Here is a 20,063-nt window from a genome sequence, read left to right on the forward strand (position 1 = left end):
GGAGCCAGACTCGTCCCGTTGCTTTCCAGAATGTTGTCTCTTCCCTCTTCCTGGCTCGTTTATATAACCCTTAAACACATGAGTGTTCACCCCATCCCTGCCTACCCTTTCCCACTTACCTTCTCCCGGAGCCTAGTGCTAAGGGGATCGGCTGTGTGCTAAGCCTCATTTCTCGTCTCTTTGATGCATCGGATTCCCGCCCTGATGGAGCTTCCTGTACAGCCGCGGAGGCAGACCCTAAAACCGATAAGTTCCTTAGGGAAGACATTGGGGGCTGATGCTATGGCAGAATGGAACAAGAGAGCAGAGTCAGGGGACTGGGAATTCAGGACTGGGAAAAGGTGTATTTGCGCCAAGACTTCAGGATGGAGGGACTGAGCCATGTGGACCTGTTAGGGCACAGAGAGCCAGGCAGAGGGAACAGCAGGTGCAAAGGCTCCGGGGTGGGAACGTGCCTTACGTGCTCAGAGACACCAAGGAGATATCCAAGTGTCTGTCTCGGCTGTTGCTGTCTGTAGGCATGCCTGTCTGCTCCCCCACCCACCAGACCCTGAGTCCCGAATTCTCCCTCCTTCCTCCGACTCCCCTGTCCCAGCAAGGCATTGACCCTGGCATTTGAGCCAGACAGACCAGGGCTCACCACACAGGGTGCCGTGTGCCACCTTGATGAGTGGACACCTTCCCCCAGACCCTCACCCTACTGCGTGCTGCACTTCCTCCACAGGTCCGCCTCCTGGGGGTGGTGTCCAAAGGCCAGCCGACGCTGGTGGTGATGGAGCTGATGGTTCACGGAGACCTGAAGAGCTACCTCCGCTCCCTGCGGCCGGAGGCTGAGGTGAGCTGCCTCTGGGGACCGGCAGGGCACCCGCTCCCAGCCGCAGGAGCCCACATTGCTGAACACACGACCCCCTGTTTCGATTCTCAGAATAATCCTGGCCGCCCTCCCCCTACTCTGCAAGAGATGATTCAGATGGCGGCGGAGATCGCCGACGGGATGGCGTACCTGAATGCCAAGAAGTTTGTGCACCGGGATCTCGCAGCTCGAAATTGCATGGTGGCCCACGACTTCACCGTCAAAATTGGAGGTTCGTCTGGCTTTCTACTTTGAGACACGGGGCCCAGGCCCAGTTTGATTTTTGGAAGGAGTTGTCTAGACCGAGCAGTTCGGTCTTTTCCAATAGCACAAAGAGGGCTTGAACCTCAGACTGTGATGGAACCGCATTTGCTCTGAACTCGCTCATTTACGGCTCTGGATAATATTCGTGTTCCCTGTTGGCGGAAGCCACCGCACTAGGAGCCGAGAGGTGTGATGGTGGATAAGTCACCACGGGTTTTCTGCCCTCGGCATGCAGTCTTTACCCGCGCCAGTAGCCGCCAGCCACCTGTGGCCATCTACGTTTAAATTACATGGCATAGAATTAAAAATGTATTCCTGTGGCTGCCGCTGGCCACATTTCAGGTGATCAGTAGCCCCCTTGAGCCTGGTGGCTGCGAGTATTGGGCAGTGTGAACATAGACCGTGTTCATCACCACAGAGAGTTCTACTGGATGGGGCAATTCAAGCTGAACCGTAAGAGAATGCTTATATAAACAAGATAATGAAGCCTAAAGAAATAAAGAGCTCCATGATAGCGAGGAGAGGCCTCTCTCTGTAGGGAGGCAGCGTTTCAGCCAAAACTTGCAGGATCAATTGACCTGAGTGACAGCACGCCAGGGGGAGTTATGGCAAATGTGAGGCCAGGAGGCCGGAAGGATGGCTGATGTGATAGGAATAAAAGGAATGTAGAGGGGAGTAGAGCAGCGTGAGATGTGAGGTGAGGGAGAGGGGCAGGAGCCAGACCTGGGGAGGGAAGCTAGAAGGCAAGAAGTAACACGAGTCTACTCATGATCCCCAAAGACGTTATCTTATATCAGCAAGGGAAGCCGGAAGTGATGTCATTCTGCTTATAGTCCCGAAAGACCTCGTCCCCCATTAGCCACGGAAAGCAAGGAACAGCATGATCCTCCTTATGTAGCTTTTCTTGGGCAGTGAGCTGCCAGGGTCCCGATGGAGGGAAGGTCCTGCAGGGGAGAGGTGGCCGTGGGCCTGGGTGGGGCCGGAGAAGGTTGGCTGCAGAGACTCAAGGCTTTGGTTTGAGAAGGCTGCAAGGTCGTGGGTGGGAAGGAAGTGTTGCTAGAAACAGGATTCCCAGGCTGCGGGCCGGAACAGTGCCTCCTTACCACTTGGTGCTTCCGTTTCCTTCCCTTTACGTGGCGGCCCATCCTTTCCCTCCACATCCCCGTAAGTACCCTCAGAATCCATTCTCGGTGGATTTGGCCACCACGCAGGTGAGCCCACACCTGGGGCAGGCGAGCCCATCTGCGGGCTCTTGGAGGCGTGGGGTCCTGAGGATGGGAGACACCTGGGCTGCAGGCTGAACGTTAAGACGATGTTGAACCATTTGTTGTCAGACTTCGGAATGACCAGAGACATCTATGAAACGGATTACTACCGGAAAGGAGGCAAGGGTCTGCTCCCCGTGCGGTGGATGGCACCGGAATCCCTGAAGGATGGGGTCTTCACCACTTCTTCTGACATGTGGTGAGTCGTGCACGCACGGATCGGCAGACAGAACGCTGGGCCCGACTCCCGGGTCGTTCCCTGTGTGTGACCAGCAAGCGGGGGCCCGTTAAAGCCTGCCTTCCTCGTAGCCTCGTAATCAAGAAAACGAAGGGGATGTCATGTCTGAGGACGCATGCACAGCTACCTGTGTTCCGACTGAGACTAATGTAGACGTTTCTGGATGCAGCATGAATTGTTGAATGAACTGGCCAACCACATTCTAGTAGACTAAGAAGGGGTGTGTGTGTGTGTGTGTGTGTGTGTGTGTGTGTGTGTGTGTGTGTGTGTTTTAATGGCTTCTTTGTTACTACGTTCAACTGTCATTGGCAGGTCCTTTGGTGTGGTCCTTTGGGAAATCACCAGCTTGGCGGAACAACCTTACCAAGGCCTGTCTAATGAACAGGTGTTGAAATTTGTCATGGACGGAGGATATTTGGACCAACCTGACAACTGTCCGGAGAGAGTGTAAGTGTGCAGCGTCCGGGCTCTTCCTTAAAAAGGCATTAGTGCCCTTTGGTTCGCTGTCATGTGTCTACACAGGTGGTTGTGTTTGCACACTGTGTCTGGGCACGGGCACTTTTTTGCACATTGTATCTACATATGTGCTCGTGTTTGCATGTCACACCTTCACAGGTATGCTTTCTTGTGTATCATGTGTGTGGAAGGTTCTACAAGAAACCCCACCTCAGTGGTTACCACGGGAGAAGGAAACTGGGTGGCTGGGGTGGCGTATTTATGTTTAACTGTCTATTTATATACTTGCCGGGTTGTTAGGAGATGAATACAATATTGCATGTCAATTACACCTCTATAGAATGGGGAAAAAAACAAATCCTAAGCATAAACATTAAAATTATTTTGGGGTCTGTGGATATGTGTTACGTATCTCCCCGATACTCCCCAGTGTTTGTTCTACATTTTTTTGCTGAAAAGAAACAGTAAATGTTTGTTAGGGGACCCAATGCACAACACACATGCACAAGCCATTTAAACACTTGCAAACTTGTCCTTCCTCACTTAGAGTCCAAGAAACATAAAGTAAAATGAAATACTGTCTTCCTAAGTTAGCAAAAAAAGGAAGGAAGAAAGGAGGAAAGAAAGAGTGTTTGTGTGTTTTTTTTTTTTTAATTTTTTTTAATGTTTGTTTATTTTTTTTAACAGTTTTTTTTTTAATTTTTTTTTTCAACGTTTATTTATTTTTGGGACAGAGAGAGACAGAGCATGAACGGGGGAGGGGCAGAGAGAGGGAGACACAGAATCCGAAACAGGCTCCAGGCTCCGAGCCGCCAGCCCAGAGCCCGACGCGGGGCTCGAACTCACGGACCGCGAGATTGTGACCTGAGCCGAAGTCGGCCGCTTTACCGACTGAGCCACCCAGGCGCCCCTTGTTTTTTTTTTTTAAGTTAATTTATTTATTTTGAGAGAGAGAACCAGTGGGGGGAGGGCAGAGAGAGAAGGGGACAGAGGATCCGAAGCAGGCTCTATGCTGACAGCAGAGAGCCAGATTTGGGGCTCAAACTCACAAACTGCAAGATCACGGCCCGAGCCAAAGTCGGACGCTTAACCGTCTGAGGCACCCGGGCGCCCCCAAGAAAAGAGAGTTTTAATGCTCAGTGCTGACAACAGTTTGGTGATAATCATTCTTACCCCCCTGTTGTTCACAGCTACTCAAAGCAATGTTTTTTAAAGTCTCAAAAAAAAATTGACATGATCTAAATACCCAACAATATGAGAATTGCCAAGTAAATTTATAAATTAAGATGATGTAGCCATTGAAATCTCAAATGAAATTTGCAAAATATTATTTTTCCAAAATAAAATATGTTGAAAATATTTCAACATATTTTATGAAAATATTTTATAACTTGGTGAATAAGCCTACGTTAAATATCAAGGGTAAAAAGTATGTATTACGCTTCCAAATGTCTTCAGATAGAAAAATGAGGTTAGATCTGAAGGGAAGTTGTATGCAAGCTGTATTTTCTCTATGTTTTGGTGTTTTCTTTCTACAATGAACATTTATTAAATATGAAGTCCTTTATTAGTGTTTCTTTGGAAAAAGTTTTCCCTCCTGAAGGGGGAAAGGCTATTTTGACACTTCATCCCCCGAAGAAAATGACGTTAATTTAGAAAACCCAGTTGCAAGGGACCTCATAGGAAAAGGAGTACGAAGCAGAGTTGTTCAGAAACTCTGAGCAAAGTATTTCGAGACGTTGCTTCATGAAAGTCCTTCACTAAGTCATGCCAGTAAGCAGCTGGCTGTAGTTCCAGGACCAGGGAAATCGAGTAGGCCCTAGGGTAGAGGTCCACAGACTCTCTACAAAGGGCCATATTGTAAATATTTTCAGCTTTGTGGGCCGTGTGGCCCTCTGTTGCAGCTACTCAACTCTGCGTATAGACTGAAGGCAGCCATCAACAGTGCGTAAATGAACAGGTGTGGCTGTGTGCCAATAAAACTTTATTTACAAAAACACTTCAGGGGGCCACATTTAGTCCGCGGGTGGAAATTTGCCAACCCCTGCCTTAGAAATTACAGCGGGGCGAGGAAGAGGTAAAATGGAAATCCCAGGCCCTCGGCACCTGCCCTGTGTGCTCTTGGCTGAGTCCGGTTGTAACCCCCCCTACTACCGCCCTGGAGCGCGTGAGTGCTGGGCCTGCAGGATGGCTGCTTACGGCTGGTCCTCCTGATGCCCCATCAGGCCTCAAGCATCTAGATCCTGAGGGATCTCTGGCCCTAGAAAGATTGCCTACTGGCACAGGGAAGCCTTTCAAGCAGCCCCAGTAGAAATTAAAGTTTACAAAAACCAGGAATGTATAAAATTTATAAACCTTGTTCAACGTGTGGCTGTGTCAGAAGGGGCCCTTCTTGATCTGCCCTGGGAATGAGGCAGCCCCTTTGGCTGTCTTTCCAAAACCATTTTTTTTTTTTTTTTGGCATCGGTAGAAATGCTGTTTCTGTCTTGACTGTTGCCTGCGCTGGTGGCCACCGTCTGGTGCTGGTACTTGTCATCTGTGGGGGCGGCCCGCCGGGACAAGGGTGGGAGTGGGGATTGCATGGCTGGATCCCCCCGACTCCTTCCTGACGCGTCCCTCTGTCCTGCAGCACCGACCTGATGCACATGTGCTGGCAGTTCAATCCCAAGATGCGGCCCACCTTCCTGGAGATCGTTGACCTGCTCAAGGACGACCTGCACCCCAGCTTTCCGGAAGTTTCCTTCTTCCACAGCGAGGAGAACAAGGCGCCTGAGAGCGAGGAGTTGGAAATGGAGTTTGAGGACATGGAGAGCGTCCCCCTGGATCGGGCCTCACACTCACAGAGGGAAGAGGCCGGGGGCCGGGATGGAGTGTCCTCGCTGGGCCTCAAGCGGAACTACGAGGACCACATCCCCTACACCCACATGAACGGGGGCAAGAAAAACGGACGGATTCTGACCCTGCCGAGGTCGAATCCTTCCTAACGGCGCCTGTTTTGGGGGAGGGGTTCTCCAAACCCCTCTGGTTCACTTTCCTCTGGTTTGAAGGCCTCCAGAAAACTCAGGATTCTCCTTTGAATCTGCCACAGTGTCACACGGAGCTCAGAGATCATTGCTATCCATTGCTGTTCATTGATGACTTAAAACACAGTTTGTTTGATTGCCAAGTTGACAAGCTGTCAGAGAATTTAACTGTGACCCTAGAGGAGAAGGGGTTTCCTCGGCTGCTGTCCCTACAGGCAACTGCGGTTTTAAGCCAGAATGTTACTATTTTTTCAAGTAGATTGAAAGCAAGGACTTGTTTTTAAAAATCTTCTTCTTCTTCTTCTTCTTTTTTTTTTTTTCTGGTGTCTGAGCTACAGTATAAAGCATAAAACTTGTTTGTGGAACAAAAGTTTGAAAGAAAGAAAGAAAAAAAAAAACCCACCCTGTTCCAGTAGAATCTCAGACTTTACGGAGTGGGCTTCGGGAAGAGTCTTCTCATCCAGGCTGAAGGATTTTTTTTTTCTTCTTCTTCTTCTTCTTCACAAAATCAGTTCCTCAAATTGACCAATAGCTACTGCTTTTATACTTTTGATAAGAATCTGCAGTCCCGGTGTGTGGTTCACGTGTGTCCACGTGCGTGCGTGCGTGTGTGTGTGTGTCCAGGCTAGATATGGCTGGTGTGCGTATGTGTGTGTGTGTGCGCACGCGCACAGAGTATTCATGCCGCGTTGACGCTTTGGGGGGTCTGCTCTTCTCGAGCTCCTGATCCCTCCCATCTCCTTCCTTCTTATTTACTGGGAGACTGTGCCCTCCACAGATTTTTCTGCCCCAAGCCTAGTCTCAGGAGTCTTTTCTCCCTTAACTTTGGTGAAAAATGTTTTCCGGGAGCCAAGGGAGTAGTTTGGAGTGATAGTGGATCTTTTCAAGACCAAACAAAGCTAGGACATAAAAAAAGAAAAAGAAAAAAAAAAAAAAGAACTAAGGTGATTAAGAGTTTTGAGAATATATTTGTAACATATTTAATTTTTGAAAAAATCTCCAGCATCAGCCTCATAAGTTATTAACTGTTTCCCGGGGGGGGGGGGCCGGGAGGGGAGGGCTTGTGGGTTGCTTGGTTGATCTGCCTGTGTGCAGAGGGGGAGCGAGGCACCAGTGGCTGATTTGTTTGGTCTTAAAGGCATCCATTTTTCTGGGAATAAAGCCACATTAGCTGCTAACCCTTTTGGACATCATGAGGCCATGGGTGTGGGTGACTGGGTTTGGTGGATGGCTTGGTTTCTGCTTGGGTAAGCTGGTAGGCGCCTGGAGCTGAGTCCTGCCTTCAGACACACTTGTGGCTCTTGGATCTTTTGGTTCCTTGTGTGTACCTCGCACGCTTCCTCAACTGGGTGTGCACATCCTATGATTACTGTGCAAACAACAAAATCAAATCCCAAAGTGCGACAGCCCAGATGGACTTTGAGAACACTAAGCAATATGAAGCGAGATGCACCTGTCGGTCGCCTCCACCCTCAGGGCATCCAGCTGTCCTCAGAGTTGACCTCCCAGAAGCTGCTCTGCACCCAGTGACCTCAGCTGGGCCAGGTGTGGGGCCTGAGCAGAACTCTCAGGTGCTTATGATGTCGCAGTCCCCAAGAGAGTAGAGTCTGGAGGAGAAACCGCTAAGGATCGTCACGCCAGCAAGAACTTCCGAGTGGGCGTGAATTCAGTTTCTTCCCTTTGGGGAAAGAATCACAGCTGCTCAAATAAAGAACATGGTGAACTCATTACTTTGGTTCATCAAAATCGTCACCCACGGGTCATCCCTGAGAGCATTTGCTCATGAGTTTTAGATTGCTTCCTTCTCCTCTTCTCTTAAAAGTTGTGGGCTTAAGAACAGGATAGAGACAATGGCGACCTCTGAACCTTCTCAATTCTTGGTTAAGAACACAGGTAGACACAAATCCCAATTGCCTATTACTATCTTATTTATATGATTTGAGAAATCACAGCACATGAAATATTTCTGGGGAGCCTCAATGATTGGGTACAAGGAACAAGAGAACAGAAATTATTTTCGCCAAATTTATTTTGTACATATAAGAGGGTCTGTACGTAAATTAAAAATACATAGATCTAGGTATTTTGTTCTTTTCGTAGTAAATTTGTAGTGGCCGTATATGACACTAGCAACAATTTTCACATTTTTCTAATTCAGAAAGGTTTTCTTATATTAGGGGGAAATTATTTATTTTAATATATAAAAATCACTGTAAAAATCACTTTCGTAAAAAATGGAGTGCATGTAAATTTTTATCAACGAGAAATAAACAGGTGAATGTGGGGTAATGATTTTTTTTTTTTCCAGCACAGTCTACCTCAGTGTATCATTAAGATGTGGTTCAATAATGGACATCTTTGAGACTTCAGAATTCTGCCTGGATCCAATCTGAATCAGGGAAAATCTGTATCAGCTGATTCCAAATGCCAGGGACCAGTAAGAATTTTGAGGGAGGGAGTTGGGATAAAGTGTGGCTTTCGTGTGAGCATAGATCCTTTTTCTGGCTGATAATAGTCTTCTCTGAGTTCAATCTTCCCCACCCCCACTTTTTTTGATCCTGCATCCATTGGCACCATGCTTCCAAACGTGAACTGAAATTTCAGGTCATCATGACGTATCTGATGTGTGGGGTGCCCAGGCCTGAGCTAGCTTCCTTTGGTGAGGAGAGAATACTCCGTCTCCTGCTGGTGCAAAGCTAGCATCCCCGCTGCCCTACTGCATCCCTCTGCAGCGAGCACCGAGGTGCCCGGGACTCTCCATGGCTTCTTCCTACTCCTTTTAAGCTCAGATGCTTTGGGGGATTGGAACAAATTGCACTGTGGGCACCTCACACACAAATACCCAATGCAGCGTCTCTATCCTCCAAGTGGAAAAGGGGACTGTAGAGAAGTTCCAATCCCAAATCTACCAGCATGCTGAGTATATTTTTTAGCCACAGAACCTTGGACCCCTGTGTGAGAATGCTGGGCTCACCTGCACAAATGGGATATCGCCTATTTCTTTTAGTTTGTCTCTGCCACTGCAGTGAGAAGAGAAAGCCATTGGGTCATAAACCTTTTTCATCACACAGTGTTGTGTCTGACAACAACTTTGGTCCTAGAAAGTCATGATTGACCTGGCAGTGTTGTAGTGATGGGCTCTAAAAAGAGCAACAAAGCCAGCTTAGATGGGTAGTTCCTGTTGTTTGTTTTAAAAGATGTCTCATTATTATTAAAATCCTTTTCATTAATGTGGCATAATCGACAGAGTAGTTTCTTCTTCCGGGAGGAGAATAGCAAGCACATTACTTTCTCCCGGGACCAGTGATGTCAAGCACACGTCTGGAAACGTTTGTATTCTGGGAGCTGTCCTTGGTGCTTTCCTGTAATGTCAAGCTAGTAGGGAGGAATGCTGCTGGTTCTCGTGGAGAGATATTGAGCACAACAGAGAAAATGTGGGAATTGATGCAAGGGTCTGCACATACAATCCTGTGATCATTGGAGACTGCTGCCAATTGATGGACAAATCTTCCACTATCTCCCACCAGAGCAGACGATCTGCCATAAAATGTGCTGGTTGGGTTGGGAGGTGTTAATTCGTAGCTGTCATAACAGTGGGCAGTGGGCAGGAATGCTATCAGAGCATGGCCCATGCCAGCCATCTGAGTAGCTCGTGGATGTGCTGTAGGTCCAGTGACAATCATTTTTCAACTTCATGGTGGGTGGAAATTTGGGGTTAAATGTCTTCTGGATGCCACTTGGTGAGTCCTTGACACCTCGGCCTCTTCAGAAATTACGGTTTTGTTCGATGGGGGGAACAGGGAAACGCTGATTGTGTATAAATGGTGCACATAGAATGGTGTCCCTTCAGAAAACCTTCCAGAAGGTTGTTTAGACTATTGATTTACACCAGAGGTGAGGTTGAAATGGAAAGAACAAATGTTGATTTGTTCTTTCAAACACGTGAAAGAATGTCATGGACTTTCAGGGGCTACAACTGAAGGTGAATGTTTCCTGAGGGGTCCCCCAGAAGCAGAGGGAAACGTTGACTTTGTGAGCTCACTGTCACCTCATACCAGTCAGGGTCGAGAACCAACCTCCAGCCAAATTCTTATTCGGGTGTGGACCCTAAAAGTCCTTGTTAAAAACCAGATCACGAATCTGAGGCTCTTTGTCCCCTTTGAGAAGGAAGGAACAACATCCAAGACAAGTGTGCGTCTATGTACACATTCAGGAATGGCTTGTTTAGTCTTTCTACTTTTTGTGCCTCGGGGGGTCCTGGCCCTGCGTGTCAGCCGCAGACACTTTCCATCCGCTGTCAGCTGCACAGGATCAAATGTGCCTCAGCTTATGGGGAAAACAACTCAGAAACACAAAACCCACCAAAAGCTCAATTATTATTTTTTCAATGTTTTCCTACAAGAGCCAAGTAGCGCCATGTACAGAATATGCCTTTTTCTTTGCATATTGAAATTGCTCTGCATGTAAAATATGGGATAATTACCTGTTTATATGAAAATTCTGAATAAATTATCGGAGAATATTCTTGTTTTTGTGTGGTGTTCGAGCAAGGACCTGTGAACTGTGTGGGCTCGTGGCTGTGGGGTGGGCTGTGTTAAGGGAACTCTGGAAATCACGGGTATCTGTTTTCAGAGGGAACAAACCTTCATTGTTTCTTCAGAACAATGAAGCGGGAGGTTAAATATTGTTACAATCAGGGCTGATCTGCTGGTACATACCTGTATGATTGAACTGGTGGTTTAAATATTGCACTATTTCCATAACGGTTGGTAACTGCTATCCTAAAGATCCTCAGACTTTCCCATGATGCAAGCACTAAGGGGTTCACTCCAGGGATACCAGGGGACCTCCGGGGTCTTGCTCTATTTCACCATGTATATATTGAACACTTTTAATGTCATCTGACAGGATGGAAGTGCCCCCAGGATGGGTGGTCAGTGGGGGACCACAGATTGAAAGAGGATTTTGAACAGCCTTGCATGAGCTATACACGGAGCGTAGTGGGTAAGGAGACAGACTCCCTGCCTTCAGCTCCGTATGTGACTTTGAGTGAGTCACATGACTTCACGTTAGTTGTTGCTTGTAACAAATATCCTAAAAACTTTGTAGCTTGAAACAGCAAACATTTATTTCTCACAGTTCTGTGTGTTGGCCAAGTGGGTCCTCTGGTCACAGCCTGACTCCATCCATCCATCCATCCATCCATCCATCTGTCCATGAAGTTATCTTTCTGCCTTTCCTTCCTTCCTTCCTTCCTTCTATCCATTCAACCACCCGTTTGTACACCCATCTGTTTATCCATCCACCTGTTTGTCCATTCAGCCATCTATCTATCCATCTGTCCATCCATCTGTCCACCCATTCAAGACTTCCAGGCTTCGGTGAGGACCTAGCAAAGCTGAGGAAAAGCACATCTTTGGGTGGGCTTTCTAGGCCATAATCTTGCAACCAGAGAAGGAGCTCCAGCTGGGCTCTGGGTTGGACTGGGGATGTGAGTGGTTGAAATGCTCAGGGTTCGGGGCCAGGAAACCCTGATTCCTGCCCCAAGTGTGTGCCGTATGACCAAAGATTGAGCCAGTGGCCACCAGCATAGTGAGAAGAAGGAAGCACATGAAAGCTTTGGTATCTCCAAAGTACTCCACAGAAAAGGGAAGTGATACTCTAACAAGGCTGGCATGGTTCACAGGTGGTCTAGACGATGTGTGATGAGGTCCACGTTTTCTAGCTGTTGGTCTCTAACCTCCTTAGGTGCTCCTGACCCATCTCCTGGGGCACGGTTTCAACCCCGAAGCTGACCGTGCAGCTTGAGATTGTGCCCTCAAGGTGACTCACCCAGAGTCTTACACCCCAATCGCCTCTAGAAGCCCTTGTTGTGACCAGAACTACATTAGATCCACGGGGGTAGATGTAGTGCATGCTGTGATGAATACACTGCTGTGGTCGCTGTAGTGGGTCCATTGTAGTTGACGGGGGCATTGTCTTCTGGGGGCTCACAACTGAGCCCCTCTGCCAGCACTTTCCTAGGCTTTGGGGACCTGCTTTGCCCACAGTTAGGCTCCCTCGCTCAGGGTAGCCACATCTAACGACTGTTGTATGTGGGGACACCAAGGCCTGGCCCCTGTGCCTAGACGCATGTTATAGGTTTGATTGTGTCCCCCGCGCCCCATCCAAAAAAGAGATGTTCAAATCCTAACTGCCAGTACCTCAGAATGTGACTTTATTTGGACATAGGGTCACTGTAGATGTAACTAGTTACATCTGTAACTAGTAGGGCGGGGCCCCAATCCGATATGACTGGTGTCCTTATGAAAGGTCTCCCTGGACACAGATGCACAGGGAGAACGCCATGTGACGATAAAGGCAGAAACTGGGACGACACGTCTACAAGCCAGGGAACGCCAGAGATTGCCAGTGAACCATCGGAACCTAGGAGACAAGCAAGGGACAGATTCTCCCTCACAACCTCAGGAGGAACCAGCCTGGCTGACATCTTGGTCTTGTACTTCCAGCCCCCCAGAACTGTGGGAGGATGCATTTCTGTGCAGCCCCCCGGTCCGTGGTACTTTGGTACAGCAGCCCTAGCGAAGTGGTACAACGTGGGACAGCTCTGAGACGCCACCACGGTTAGAGTGCTCCCCGTTGGATGGGGTAAGGTGTCAGTGGCAGCTGCATCGCAGTATAATTTTTCCCTTTGCTCAGACCCACTCCCCTCCCTTACAGATACTGATCCCAAGTTATCCCGGATAAAACTCCCCCATGTGAACCTTTATCTCTGTTGCTGTGTGACAAGCTCTCCCATACAAAGTGGCTTAAAACAACAATCCGCTATTCTTTCTCGCCATTCCACGAGCCAGGCCAGCAGCGCGTGTTGAAATCCACGCCTTGGGTCAGCCGATGGCTTGCCTGGGCTGAATGATTCGAGATGGTTTCACTCATCTGTGTGATGGTGACAGGCTAAAAGATTTCAGAGTCTTTTTCTCAAGGAACCCCCATCCGCCACAACCAGAGATGTTAGGACCTCAGGGAGACTCATTGGCAGCTTTAGAAAATGAATCAGGGAGGGACAGCGAACTCCCAAAGCTCACACAGCAATGGTTCTTTGTTCCCCTGTGGTCTGGTTGGTGGACCTACAGGTTCATCTGGCTTTCCAGCATTAAGGAGGAATAAAAGAGTTGTCCTTGTGAGGTTTCTGAGCACAGTCCCTCCATGGCTGCCCTGAAAAATACGGAACAGCAACCCACAGAGGAAGAAGGCAAAGCTCCCAGGGTTAAGGGTAGTACGGAGATGCTAACAGGTTCACAACAAGGCTTCAAAGTTAGGGATTTGTGAATTTTCCAGTTGTTAGCCAGGCCATCTGGGACAACTCATCAGGCCTCCCTAAGCCTCAGTTTCCTCATTTTTAGAAAAAGACAATCACAGAACCTCTACTGCGGAGTCATTCTGAGATTAAATTGGGTAAGACCGAAAAGGTAGTAAGCACTGAGCCCAGCATGTGGTATAAGCTTAATACAGATTAGTAGCTTTACTTGTTTTTTTTTTTCATTATTGTAAATACGTATTTTCACCCCCCCACCCCCACCCCCAGGGAATGCCGTGGTGCGTGGGGTCGTTTCGCGGACCTTACATGGCAGAATGCTCAGGACAACCTTGTGTTTCGCAGATGTGGCACCTGAGTTTCAGGGAGTTGAAGGAGCATCACTGATCTTCCCTTCTGTCCTGTTGTGTCAGAGAAAACTGGTGGACACACTTTAGGGTGACCCCCCCCCCAATAATTCCCATTTCATGGTGTCCACCACTTTGTAGGATCCCCTCGCCCTGAGGATGGGCAGCATACGTGACTTGTTTCTAACTCGTGGACCTGGAGAAGATGATGGAATGTCACGACCGTGTTTACGGAATTTTATAGAATTTATAGTAGCAGGTAGGCGTGAGAGATTTTACCGGAGGCCTCCAAGAGCAAACCATTCTATTGTGAGCTACAAAAGGGGCCACGTGAAGGGAACTGTGGCTGCCCCTAGGGTCTGAGGGTGGCCTCCAGCCAAGGCCAGGATAAAGCTGGTGTCGCGAGTCCTACAACCACAGGAAATCGACTTTGCCGACAACCTGGATGAACATAGAGGCATATCCTTCTCCAGGTGAGAACGTGGGCCGGAAGACGCCTTGACTGCAGTCCTGAGAGACTCCGAGACCCAGCTAAATGACGTCCAGACTCCCGGCGCACAGAAAGTGTGAGATAATAAATGAATGTGCTTTTAAGGCGTTAAATTTATTGCACAGCAAAAGAAAACTGATAAAATAGCATAGTGACCCGATCTGAGGTATTGGGCAGGTGAAGAGTCCTGTGTAGCACAGAGAGTGTCTTTAAGTGTTAGCTAACACGCGTCACCGGCAATGACATCATCACGATGTTCGTGCTCCTGGTGGAAGGCATCCTTGAGGATCTATGTCTGTGTCTATATCTATGTCATCTATATCTGTATTTATTTCTATCTATGTATCTCCTAGTTTTTCTTTTCTTTTTAAAACTGAGGTACATATAACATATAACATTATGTTAGTTTCAGGTATACAACCTATTTTGATATTTGTATGTATTCAAAAATTGTCTCCGAGAGGAGTGTAGTTAATTAACATCCATCACTATGCACAGTTACATTTCTTCTCTTGTCATGAGAACGTTTCAGATTTACGGGCTTAGCAACTTTCAAATGCATGACGCAGTATTATTAACTACAGTCACCTTGCTGTGTGTTACATCCCCATGACTTACTTATAACTGGAAGTTTGTACCTTTTGACCCCGTTCACCCCCTGCCTCGGACAACCATCGATATGTTTTCTGTACCTATGAACTGAGTTTTGCTTTTGTTTTTGCTTTAGATTCCACATATAAGTAAAATCATATATTTGTCTTTTAAAAAATATTTTTATTTTTAAATGGTTTATTTATTTTTGAGAGAGAGAAAGAGAGAGTGCAAGCAGGGGAGGGGCAGAGAGAGAGGAGGATCTGACATGGGCTCTGCACTGAGAGCAGTGAGCCCAGTGGGGGGCTCAAACCCACAAACTGTGAGATCATGACCTGGGTAAAGTCAGGCACTCAACTGACTGAGCCCCAGGCGCCCTATGATTTACCTTTATCTGTCTGACTTACCTCACTTAACATAATGCCTTCAAGGTCCATCTATGTTGTTGCAAACGGAAAGATTTTACTCTTTTTATGGCTGAGTAATATTCCATTTATATCTATACCACATTTTCTTTATCCATTCACCCATCAACGGACACCTGGATTGTTTCAGTATCTTGGCTATTGTGAATAATGTTGCAGTGAACACAGGGATGGCGTGTGCCTTCTACTGTCCCCAGCCCCCCAAAGAGTGACCCACAGGTGCAGGATGCTACACGTGCAAACCCGGGATGCCCCTGCCTTGGGCCATCCCAGCACATATCCCTTAAATATTCAGAAACACAGCCCTGGATAAACTTGGAAGTCTCCAACACCAACATTCTGGTGCCATCTAGTCTCATTTGTAAATGAGTCTCATTTGGCAAATTATATTTTTCTAGGAATTTGTCCTTTTTGTATAAGTTTTCCAAATTTGGGACTGGGGTTCAAAATAATCTTTCATCATCTTTTTAATCCTTGCAGTTCTGTCTTATTTTCCATTTCTCCCTCCCTTCTTTCTTCTTTTTTTGAGGGGGCACTTTTTCTTCCCTAATCAGTCATGTTAAAAGTTTGTCCATTTCTTTCTTTCTTTTTTTAATGTTTATCTATTCATTTATTTTTGAGAGGGAGGGAGAGAGAGAGAAGGTGCGTGCATGTGCGCAGGGGTAGGGGAGGAGGAGCAAAAAGGGAGGGACGCAGAGAAGCCCAAGCAGGCTCCGCACGGTCAGTTTGGAGCCCCGCGTGGGGCTCGAACTCATGAACCATGAGATGGTGACCTGAGCTGAAACCAAGAGTCAGATGCTCAATGGCCTGAGCCACCCAGGCGCCCCAGCAGTTTGTCAATTTCATTATCTGTTTTTCAGTGTCAACTTTCATCATTGTTAATCCTCTATGTGGCATCTTTGTTTTAACTTTTGTTGCTTTATGCTCTTTATTATTGCCTTAATTCTACTTGCTTCTTGTGTTGTTCTGTTTCTAATCTCTTAATTACATTTCCAACTCTGAGAAAATAAAACTATATGGCGTGTTAGAAATGATCTGTGCTAGAAGCACAATAGAGGATAAGTGAATAGGGAGTGTATTAGTCTGTGGAGGCCATCATAACAAAATGCCGAGGGGTGCTGGGTGACTCAGTAGGTGAAGTGTCTGACTCTCGATTTCGGCTCAGGTCACGGTTCATGAGTTCGAGCCCCACATCCGGCTCTTGGCTGACAGTGTGGAGCCTGCTCTTGGGAGTCTCTATTTCTCTCCCTCTATCTCTACCCCTCATGCTCTCTCTCTCTCTCTCTCTCAAAAAATAGATAAACTATAAACAATGCCACAGACTGGGGGGTTTAAACAATAGAGGTTTATTTCTTACAGTTCTGGAGGCTGGGAGTCCCCGACCCAGATGCTGGCTGATTCAGATCCTGGGGAGAGCTCTCCTCCTGGCTCGCAGACAGCTACTTTCTTGCTTCAGCCTCACACAGACTTCCCTCTGCGGAGCTTGGTGACAGAGCGTGAGCCATGCCATGAGGGTACCCAGGCAGCCAGGGGAGAGGTCCACATGGAGATGACCAACTAATTAATCACCTCCCTGTTAGTGTGTTATGGGAGTGCCACTTTCCCACACCCTGACCATCCCATGATGGTATTAAACTTAAAAAAAGTTCTCACTCGGGGGGGTGGCGCCTGGGTGGCTCAGTCGGTTGAGCGTCAGACCTCAGCTCAGGTCATGAGCTCGCGATTTGTGAGTTCGAGCCCGGCGTCAGGCTCTGTGCTGACAACTCAGTGCCTGGAACCTGCTTCGGATTCTGTCTCCTTTTCTCTCTGCCCCTCCCCACCTTGTGCTCTAGGTCTCTCAAAAAAATAGATAAATGTAAAAAAAAAATTAAAAAAAAAGTTCTCACTCTGATGAATGAAAAAAGGAATTTTGGTATTTTACGTTGTATTTTTCTTTTTTATGAGAACCATTGGTATTTTCTGCGAGTCGTGTGCCCATCTCTCTAATGGATATTTATATTTTTCTTATTATTTGGTAGGAATTCTTTAATATTAATAAATCAGCCATCATGGTATGTTTCCAACATTTTCCTCTCTCTTTTGTCTTTGCCATGCAGCCTTTTTAAAATTAAGATACATTTATTAATTTTTAATTTGTGGCTGCTTGTTTCATTGAGGGTGTTGCTTGCCGATGTTTCTGTCAATTCTTATTTTAGGACAAGGGAAAGAGACAGTATTCTTTTTGTCACTTATGTTGGAGAACCCGGTGGGTTACCTGTTGAGATTCTAGTTATTGCTTGTCTTGGGAGGATATTGGGGTGTCACTGCTGGGGATACTCAGATCTAATTTTGGGAAGACAAGGGATGTAGGCTGGAGTCTGTGCTGAATGAGAATGGTGTGGCATTTGCTGGGTGTCCTTTCTTCTCTAGTGTATAGGGCATTGAGGGTTGCTATTTGGAGTTTCTATCATCATTAATATTGGAGGGATACGGGAGGTCATTTGCTAAGCTCCCCTGGTCTCTGATGTTGGGTTAACTTGAGGGGTTAACCCAACACTAGAGAACTGATTCCTGTTGTTTCTCGTATGGAGATCTGGGAAGGGGTCACCGGATGGAGATCCTATTGTCTCTAGTTTTGGGGTCATTGGCTATAGCTTCACTTATCACAAGTCACTTTCTGGGACTCCCCTTCTCTGTCTTGTTGGTATAGACTGAGTGGGTCATTGGGATTGGGCTCCCCATTCTCTACTGTTGCAGGGAAGCTGAAGGAGTCCCTTCTGGGCCTGCTGTCATTTCTAGAATTGGAAGGGACTGGGGTGCTTGTTGGAGTTTCCATCATCTCTAATTTGGGGTGTTGCTTGTTCAGACCTCATCTTTTGTGTTTAGGGGTGGGTTGGGGATTACTCTTTGAGGTTCTGCTGTCTCTAGTGTTGGAGGAGGCTGGGAGTCTCTTGCTTAGGACTTCTGTCAGCTTGACTGTTGGACACAGACTGTGAGCATCACTTGCTGGGGGTCCCATAAGCTCTAGTCTTGGAGGACAGACTGAAGGATCACTTGCTGTGCCTTCCATCATCTGTAGTTTTGGGGGGCTCAGCTCAACATTTTTTAAAACCTTTTTCTTTAGAAAAAAATTTAAATTTCTAAGAAAGTTACAAAACTGTATTGATTTTAAAAAATACATCAATAGTCATTTATATTTACTCACATGTATGTTTCCTATTGGTCTTCATGCATTCTTGGAGTTATGTGTCTCCATATGGAAAAATTTCCCTTCAGATTGAAGAACTCACTTTAGTGTGTCTATACTATGTCAACAGTATAGTTCTGTTGGTGATTAGTCCTTTCAGCTCTTTAAAAAACCCTGTTGGAAAACATTTCATTTCATCTCCACTTTTGAGGAATGTTTTGTCAAGTTATACAATTTTAGGCTGAGAAGTTTTTTTGTTTTTTTGTTTTTTTAATTTTTTTTTTAAATTTTTTTTTCAATGTTTTTATTTATTTTTTGGGACAGAGAGAGACAGAGCATGAACGGGGGAGGGGCAGAGAGAGGGAGACACAGAATCGGAAACAGGCTCCAGGCTCTGAGCCGTCAGCCCAGAGCCTGACGCGGGGCTCGAACTCCCGGACCGCGAGATCGTGACCCGGCTGAAGTCGGTCGCTTAACCGACTGCGCCACCCAGGCGCCCCTAGGCTGAGAAGTTTTTTAAAACCTATTTGTTTTTATGAGTGAAGTTTATTTTTATTATTTTAAAGTTTATTTTTATTATTATTTTGAGAGAGACAAGTGGGAGAGGGGCAGAGAGAGGGACAGAGAGAATCCCAAGCAGGTTCCTTGCCCAGCATGGAGCCCAACGCAGAGATCAATCTCATGACCCTGGGATCATGACCTGAGCTGAAATCAAGAGTCAGACACTTAACCAACCGAGCCACCCAAGTGCCTTTCAACATAACCGTTTCGATGTCATTTACTGTCTTTCTGTTTCTGTAGTTTCCTTTAAAAAGTCATTATTAGACTTATTGCTCTCTTGAAAGTAATGTGGCCCTTTTCTTTGGTTGCTTTGAAGCTTTGCAGTTTGCTTTCAATTTTCTACAACTTGGCCATGTTTCCTTCATTTTTTAAAAATGTATTTTTCATAGTTATTTTGAAATAACAGTCCTTGTCTGCTGACTCCAGTACCTGGATTGTTTCTGGATCAGCCTCTATTGATTTATATTTTCACAATTTGTAACTTCTCCTATTTCTTTGCATGTCTAGTAATTTTTTATTGCTTGCTGGATATTGTTAATGACACTTTGTAGATGTTCTTGATTATTCTTCTGACTGTTAAGTTTTGTAATGGCAGACAGTTACAGGGCTAATCACCTTGATCCCATGAAGGGTAGGTTTTAAATTTTATAAGGGCAGGTCTATTTCAATTTTTCACTTACTCCTAAGGTGTAACTCTTCCTCTTAGTGCATGATACATATCATGGTGTGGAATTTCAAGGGTATTGGTTGAAAACAGGTTTTTCCCAAGGTCACTCCACTATGGATAAGTCCAAAAGCCAACCTTCAATTCTTAGAATCTGTGTCTTCTGAAACTTTTCGTGCAAACCCTCACCTTTCAGTAGCTATTCTCTGCTAATCCTCCTAGTGACTTCTGCCTAGGTGCAGGTTAGGTGTTATTCAAAGACCTGAGGGAAATTTTTAGGCAGATTTTGTGGCCTTTTCTGGGACTCTTTCTTTTCCATTAAAAGAGCATTAAGGTTAGCACCTGTGTTCTTTCAACATGCACCCACCACTTATTGAGCATTTCCTTACTTTATGGCACCACAAG

At 46.5% G+C, this 20,063-nt stretch overlaps 1 protein-coding gene across 2 annotated transcripts in view; it reads left to right on the plus strand.

The window, feature by feature from the left end:
• The window catches only part of INSR (insulin receptor), a 142,295-nt gene extending 131,674 nt beyond the window's left edge, over window positions 1-10,621 (plus strand). For both annotated transcript variants that reach the window (XM_047828799.1, XM_047828806.1), the window contains exons 17-21: window positions 725-835; window positions 926-1,085; window positions 2,452-2,581; window positions 2,933-3,067; window positions 5,706-10,621. In XM_047828799.1, the coding sequence (XP_047684755.1) occupies window positions 725-835; window positions 926-1,085; window positions 2,452-2,581; window positions 2,933-3,067; window positions 5,706-6,060 (891 nt within the window). In that variant the 3' untranslated portion in view covers window positions 6,061-10,621. The remainder of the gene's footprint in view (window positions 1-724; window positions 836-925; window positions 1,086-2,451; window positions 2,582-2,932; window positions 3,068-5,705) is intronic.
• The last annotated feature ends 9,442 nt before the right edge of the window (window positions 10,622-20,063 follow it).

This window comes from Prionailurus viverrinus, chromosome A2, assembly GCF_022837055.1.
Source record: "Prionailurus viverrinus isolate Anna chromosome A2, UM_Priviv_1.0, whole genome shotgun sequence".
NCBI classification, from domain to species: domain Eukaryota; kingdom Metazoa; phylum Chordata; class Mammalia; order Carnivora; family Felidae; genus Prionailurus; species Prionailurus viverrinus.